Here is a 7,513-nt window from a genome sequence, read left to right on the forward strand (position 1 = left end):
AGTGATTAAGGTGAACACCCTTTAACAGATATATAGCTTTATGCAGTACACCGTGCTAGTAACCTCTTCGGAAACAGTAAAGTATTAGGATAAGGCATTTTCCTATGAATGCACAATAATGGAAAAAATCACCATGTTCTAGTATTGCAGGCAGCAGACCCTTATTCTTGTTAGTACAACTTTCACTACTTTGTAATTTACTTTTTATTTATTTTTTTAAACCTTGTCCTAAAGACCAAAAAAAAAAAAAGCACACACCAGTGTAAAACAGAATAGTAAATGATTTAATTTGCCAATGAAAGGTACACTTCAAATCTCAAATTAGGACAGTTTTCAATCATACTTTAACTAGTACCAAACCTGGTGTTTGTTTCAAGAGGAGTGCTAAATTATTAGCTTGACAACTGTCCTCAGCTGAATACAGATGTGTATGTTTGCATGTGTCGCTTCACGCTATCTGCTATCTCTTGGTCTGTTTTGCCACGGTTGTAGTAATCAGTGAAAAGTCCATCTGGGTTAAGCAGATAAATTATAATTGTATGATCTATAATGTAGTCATTGTCCTCATCAGGTTGGCCAGCACTGTAATATACACGATATGCTTTTGCAACCTCCTTCACCTGCTCAGGGGTCCCTGTAAGACCAAGTAGACGCGGATGAAATTCACTCACATACTTTGCTAGAGCTGGCACATTGTCACGCTCTGGATCAACTGTGATAAAGACAGGCAAGACAGGTGGCACCGTGGAGTCTTTATCGAGCAGGGACACAGCAGAGCTCATTTTTTCAAGCTCGTCTGGACAGATGTCTGGACAGTGAGTAAATCCAAAATACATGAGGACCCATTTCCCCCTCAGGTCCTGTTTACAGCAGGACTGACCCATATGGTTTATCAGACGGAAATCACCCAGGCCCACGGCCAAAGTTTGAAGTTGCTGTATGCGCTTTATCTTCTGCTGTTTCTGCTTCTCCCATCGCAGATAATACCAAACTCCCAAAGCACCTCCACCTAGAATACCAGTTACTGCAAGCCTTGTACGTAGGGACACAGGAGGTCGCGGTGAACTTGACTTCTGAGTACTTTGTAACTTGGGGGATGTAGAGACACCTTTACTGTGCGTGAACCATTTTATATGAGAAGGGGAACGTCTAAGGATTGAATTGAAAGAGATCATTGCTCCACAGTGCACAGGACGAACACACACTCCTACAAGCATTCTACTGGAGAAAAAAAATAAAAATAAATAATCATTGTAAGAATATATGAATGTCACTGCTCTGAAATCACAACTTACCATATGAAAGGAAAACATCACAATAGAAAATTTCTTACCAAAGGTAATAAAAAACTATAGTGTCATCTGTATTAACTCCTGAATGCATCTTTACCAGAATCTCCTAAGTGTCCCTATTTTGGATAAAATGTATACAAGAGAGAGGTAGCATTAACCCTCAGATACAGGACAATATGCAACAAAGGAGTAGAAAAAAATGGAATATAGTGTAGTATGTCAGATATTGATTGGAGGAAGCAAAAGGAAATGCACTTGCAATTTACGGAGCTAACAATTAGCTCCAATTCTGTGCGCCTGAGTGGTATAATACCCGCCTGTGGATAAGTGGTATGTTTCTTGAACTAGATGGGTGTGGTCCCTAATATATTGTAGTAGATTTGGTGTACTAAATAGGGTGAGTATTTATATAGGTGTGCACTCACTTTAACTTGTTTGGCCTCTTGTGACGGCTCCTAGTGAAAAGCATGCAGTGGTATAATCCCCCCATTTGGAGAGATAGAGATACATTATATATATATATATATATATATATATATATATATAAATAAATATATATAGTAAATAGAAAAAAGGTAGCACTCTTGGGTCTTTCAAATAATAACCAAGTGTTTAATCCATCAAAGGATAATACAGTAGGATGACCACTGGTCATCCTACTGTATACCCTTTGATGGATTAAACACTTGGTTTACTATTTGAAAGACCCAAGAGTGCTACCTTTTTTCTATTTACTATATATATATATATATATATATATATATATATATATATATATATATATATATATATATATATATATATATATATAAAAAGGTAGCACTCTTGGGAAAGACCCAAGAGTGCTACCTTTTTTCTATTTACTTTGTATATAACCAGCGTGGAAGTGCACCAGGGCATAAAATTCAACTTTATAGTACCAGCAAGGGTGAGTGCCATTGCACTTATTATATATATATATATATATATATATATATATATATATATATATATATATATATATATATATATATATATATATATATATATATATATATATATATATATATATAAGGCGCTACTTCCATTCACCTTATATACATTTTTTTTTCTTTTAAATTCTTTATTTTAGTCGTGCAAGAAAGTAATATAGCTGGTTTTGCAATGCCCCAACAAGTACGTTATTAAACATAACATATATAACAATAGTTGGTCAGCATTTTGAGTAGACTGCACATTTTAGTAATATACAAGATTAGATCAACAGTATAGACAAGAGTATAGTATGCTGTGTAATATGTGTCTGTTGTGAGCTAGTGAGCAAGTTAAGTGTTCATTTCTTCGGGACATGTTACGTAACCATTAAGACGAGTGTGGAAGTTAGGTTGATAAATTCACGTGAGGAAAGAAAGCTGCATAATTTTTACAATATATGTTGAAAAGAACTAGGCTAACAACACTATGGATATAACGATACATAGGATAAAGCCTGTGCACTTTGAATAAGCTTAGCTTTGTATACTGTATAGATATTGAGACAGTCGGTGCAGCATGTAGTAGGTATTAGTTTGCAGGGGCCATCTCCTATAACAAGTGAACAAGTCCCTCTGCAGGCTAGTCTTCACCCTATGCCTTTTCTGCAGGGTCTCCGGACCATGTGTGTAAGTCCATCAGGGTTTGGACCAGATTGGTGTCTAATACATAGCTCGCTGGGTGCTCCTTGCTGTTGCAGTGTCCCTTCACCGATAGGGAAGTCGAGGGTGTTATCTTGCTGCAGTGGCGTGTACCTTTGCCGTGTGTCAGGTAGCTGCTCGTCTTGCAGGTGTGCTGGCGTGTACTCGGGCTGTGGGTGTCTGTCCTCACCCTCCGCTTGAGTGCCGGTAATCCCGCCGGGTCTTTCTTGCATTTTGCGGCAGGGGGGTGTTGGTTGAGATGCTGCCGGCCTGCAGCCCTTGCCGTTGGAGGGAGATGAGTGCTCGGGGGCCACTCATGTGGTGAGTTACAGCCCGAGTTCTGCGAGGAGGGTGCTTGTAGTCTGTGGTTTAATTTTGCCCAGAAGTTCACAAAGATTCTGTCAAGTGTGGTTGCTTGCGAGGTCTGGGTTGTGCTGTGCACATGGCATCCACCATCTTGGTTAGGTCGCTGTGTTTCCCACTTTGTGAGGCCGCCGTGCAGTTGTGCCTGTCTCAGCCGGGATGCCTCCAAGACCGGGATATCCCCTACCGGTCCAGAGGGGTGAGGGGTTACAGGGCTCTGGGAGGTGATTTCTACCGCTTTCTGTGTGTTCCCCCGATGTGAGATCGGGCGCTTCTCCACGGCTCACCAGGCCGCAGGTCAATCAGTCTGCTCTATGGGATTGTGTCCGCATATGGTACGTTATTTTTGGTTATGTTGAGCTCAGTTACCGCTTAAGAAGGTGAGCTGTCGTTGTGGTTACTTTTCCTCGAGTTTTTGGGCAGAAATCAGCAATATAGTGCTGAAAAGTCCGGAGTTCCTGCGAGAAAAGTCTGCCCGGCATGGCAGTCAGACCCCACCCATCCTTGTATACATTGTATTTGTGATCAGAAAGAAGAGACTCCAGTTTGGGTTGTTTGAGCTGCCTTCTTCGTTTACTACAAGTGCTAGAAACCCACCATTCTTAATCCCTATTTTGGGCCCAATTCTCTCTGCCCCTTTTTTCTATCCTAATTATTTATAAAGCACGAACAAGTTCCGTAGCACTGTACAATGGGTGGACTAACAGACACGTATTTGTAACCAGAAAGTTTGACGCACAGGAATAGAGGGATTGAGCTTACATGCTAGAGCAGGGATTCTCAACCCAGTACTCAGGACCCCCTACCAGTCCAGGATTTGGGGATTACCTGGGTGTGTCTAAGGTGTTTAGAAAAAGAAAAAAAACACCTTTAGAGTCTAAGGTGTTTTTTTCCCCCTTTTTCTAAACACCTTAGACACACCCAGGTAATCCCTAAACCCTGGACTGGTAGGGGGTCCTTGAGGACAAGGTTGAGAACCCCTGTGCTAGAGGGATTGGGGTATAGTGACACAAAAGGTAAGGGTAGGTTGCTAGGATAGTATTCATTGAGGGCTTAGTGTTTTGTTTTGATGACAGTTTCAGGAGAGGAATCAGGGTGCGGGGAGGGTAAGCTGTTCGCAGTTTAATTGGTAAGATTTTTTGAAGGAGTGGAGATTGGGTGAGAGTCTAACAGAGAGGGGAGGGTGTTCCATAGGAATGGTGCAGCCCTAGAAAAGTCTTTAAGGTGAGCATCAAAGGTGGGAGTACGGACAGAGGTTAGACGTAGGTCTCCGGCAGAGCCTAGGGGCCTAGACGGGACATATTTGTGTATTAGGGAGCATAGATAGGTGGGAGCAGCATTGTGTAGAGATTTGTAAGCAAGTGTCAGGATCTTAAAGTGAGCCCTATATCTTACGGGAAGCCAATGGAGGGACTGACAAAGGGGGAAGGCGTGGAAGGTGCCAGCGGACAGGAAGATGAGCCTCGCTGCTGCATTCATTATATACTGTAACGGGGCAAGTTGTGAACACGTAAGACCACTGAGAAGCTGATTACAGTAGTCAAGGCGAGAGAGGACAGCAGCATGGACAAGCACCTTTGCTGTATCAGGTGTTTAATAGGGTCGGATGTGCTAAATGTTTTTGAGATGGAAGTGGCAGGATTTGGTGATTGGACATCAGGGCTGAAGGAGAGGTCAGAGTCAAAAAGAACAAACAGGCAGCGTGCCTTAGAGGTAGAGAGGATGGTAGCGCCATTGACTTAGAGGGACACAGACAAATGAGTAGCAATACTTGAGGGAGGGAAGACCAGAAGTTTTGTTTTAGACAGGTTCAGTTTAAGGAAATGAGCAGCCATCTAGTTGGAAATAGCAGAGACACAAGTCAAGAGGGGTGGTGAGAATTCAGGGGAGGACAGAAATTTGTGTGCCATCCGCATAGAAATGATACTGGAAGCCGAAGGAGATAGCTGGTGAGTTTACCAAGGGAGGCAATGTAGTTTGAGAACACTAGGGGACCAAGGATAGACCCTTGGGGCACACTAACGGAGAGGGATTGGGGAGAAGAGGCAGAGCCAGAGAAAAACACTGAATGAGCGCTGAAAGAGCTGTATCTCGTTGACCGAGATAATGTAATTATTTTTAGGTGCTCTTTACAGTTGGTGTGTCTAAATGTATAACACAGCTCCACAGCTATAAAAGTCACATTAATGTGTATTTAACCTATAATAAATGTGTTTAGAATTCAGACTGTGTAAATAAGATACATTGTTCTTCTTTAAAATTACATTTTAGTTGCAGAAATTGTTATGAGTAAGTCACCTAAGATTTCTCAAAATAACCCCACAACTCAAACCCCTAACATTAAAGAATTTCCAAATTATAGACAATCATTTTTTGGCCAATATATCACCACCTGAACATAGGTTGGACGAGAGTTATTTCACGCAAGAGTGAGGTTGTAAGAAAAGAAAAAACAAAAAAAAAACTCTTTGAGGCAACTTTTTTCCAGTCTGGCCATATTGGTCTACAATTTGAAGTTTACTTCGAATCAATTTAGCATTCTCTACAGATCACAATTTAACGTCAAACCTTGTTATTCTAATGCATTTCCTATCTGCAAAAAACGATCTTATAATGCTGCCCGCATATACCAGTAATGCCTGTAGCCATAAGTGCTATATAGAGCAGTATTGGCTCCTTACTGTACATTACTGGGAATAATAATAATGTAACTATTAATTGTTATTGCCCCAAACGTTGCAAATCTACTATTAATAACTTACATGTCTTATTCGGCAAAACAAAAAACTGTGATAAAAAAAATCTGAATAAATGTCACTGACAAGGTCACTGTCTGCATTATATGTGATAATGTGAAGATGATGAAGAATGCACTCACATCAATAAGCTCTCCCCCAAGCAGTGTCTGCTGGGTATCATGGCCCTGCTAGCACCACCACTGGGCAATAATAATAAATAGTGATAGACATAGAGGGGACAGGCGTATTATAGTAATGATCACACCATACATGAGTCTCCCGATCCCCTTCTTACATCACATGCGTTCCGAATCGGCAAACGCCGTGTTCTTCCGCATCCGGGTACCAGGTCTGACTGTGCGCTGCCCATTCACTCCTGAGCGAGAACGAGGCTTGGAAGCAGCAGTGACGTATGTGAGCGGGCGGAAGGGCAGTCAGCTGTGGGCAGGCGGTGTGTGAAGTGATGGCAGAGGTGCACTACAGTCGTGCTTGTTGTGTTATGTCATATATTAGGGACAGGATGCACATGGCAGTATGGTGGTATAATGAATTCTCTCTGGTGATACACACTGCAGGTGGCCTGTCTCAACATGTGCTGGCTGGCAGCCTCCAGTGTTTCAGGCATTGTGTGAAGCATCAAAAATACACAAAAAGGTAGCTGCACAATGTGAAAATATTGAAAAGACTAGTCTTGTCTCATGGGATACCTTCAGTTTGAATTAACACTAGCGGTAGGGCTGCTGACATGTCGTAACAGTTGATAACGTGCAAATCACACCCTAACCACAACAGCTGTCGTTCTTAATAATGCAATGCCTTAGACTTACAAACCCCAGCGCTACTAGCCATGTTAAATGCACGTTCAGTCTAGCATGCTGCACTATACTACCTTTATGTTTAACTGCCTGTATTCCTCATGTTATCTATAAAAATGTGCTGTCTAAACTGCAAAATGTTATGAAAATGCGTGCAGACGCTGTCGTGGCTCTGCGCGCTTGTTGTGAATCTGAGCACATGAAAAATAAAGAATTAAAAAAAAAAAAAAAGGGATACAATGTACATGATTTTGGAGTAAAGATGTCCCCAACACGCCTGATTATGTAGTAGGGAATGGCCTACCCTGGTGGCTGCATGACTTCCACGTGGTAGTCTTGATCCTAATCTGGTGCAGCGCGTACACGTGGCTGTATCGGGTAGGCCTGAAATTTACAGCCAGTTTCCGTATATTGATTGTTGGAAGCGGGCCGTAGATGACTTGCCAAAATGGATTAGGGTATGCAACGAGGAGCAATGTCGCCTCCTGTTGGCCAGAACTCGTTTGTCCACCAAGGCCGTGATTACGCCCATTCTGGACACACCCCCTGAGTCAGAGATCCCCTTGCCACCCCCTTACTCCTCCTCTACAGGAAGAGGAAGAGGAGGCGCTGCTAGTAATACTACTCGCCATGCTCCGTTGTCTCCACCTACC

General features: G+C 42.1%; 1 protein-coding gene across 1 annotated transcript; it reads right to left on the minus strand.

The window, feature by feature from the left end:
• Positions 1-263: 263 nt before the first annotated feature.
• Positions 264-6,421, minus strand: LOC134601065 (protein SCO2 homolog, mitochondrial). Its single transcript, XM_063445485.1, has 2 exons — positions 6,341-6,421; positions 264-1,221 (listed from the first exon to the last, which is right to left on the minus strand). The coding sequence occupies exon 2, from the start codon at positions 1,215-1,217 to the stop codon at positions 411-413; it is 807 nt and encodes a 268-aa protein (XP_063301555.1). The 5' UTR covers positions 1,218-1,221; positions 6,341-6,421; the 3' UTR covers positions 264-410.
• Positions 6,422-7,513: the final 1,092 nt, after the last annotated feature.

This window comes from Pelobates fuscus, chromosome 3 (assembly GCF_036172605.1).
Source record: "Pelobates fuscus isolate aPelFus1 chromosome 3, aPelFus1.pri, whole genome shotgun sequence".
NCBI classification, from domain to species: Eukaryota; Metazoa; Chordata; class Amphibia; order Anura; family Pelobatidae; genus Pelobates; species Pelobates fuscus.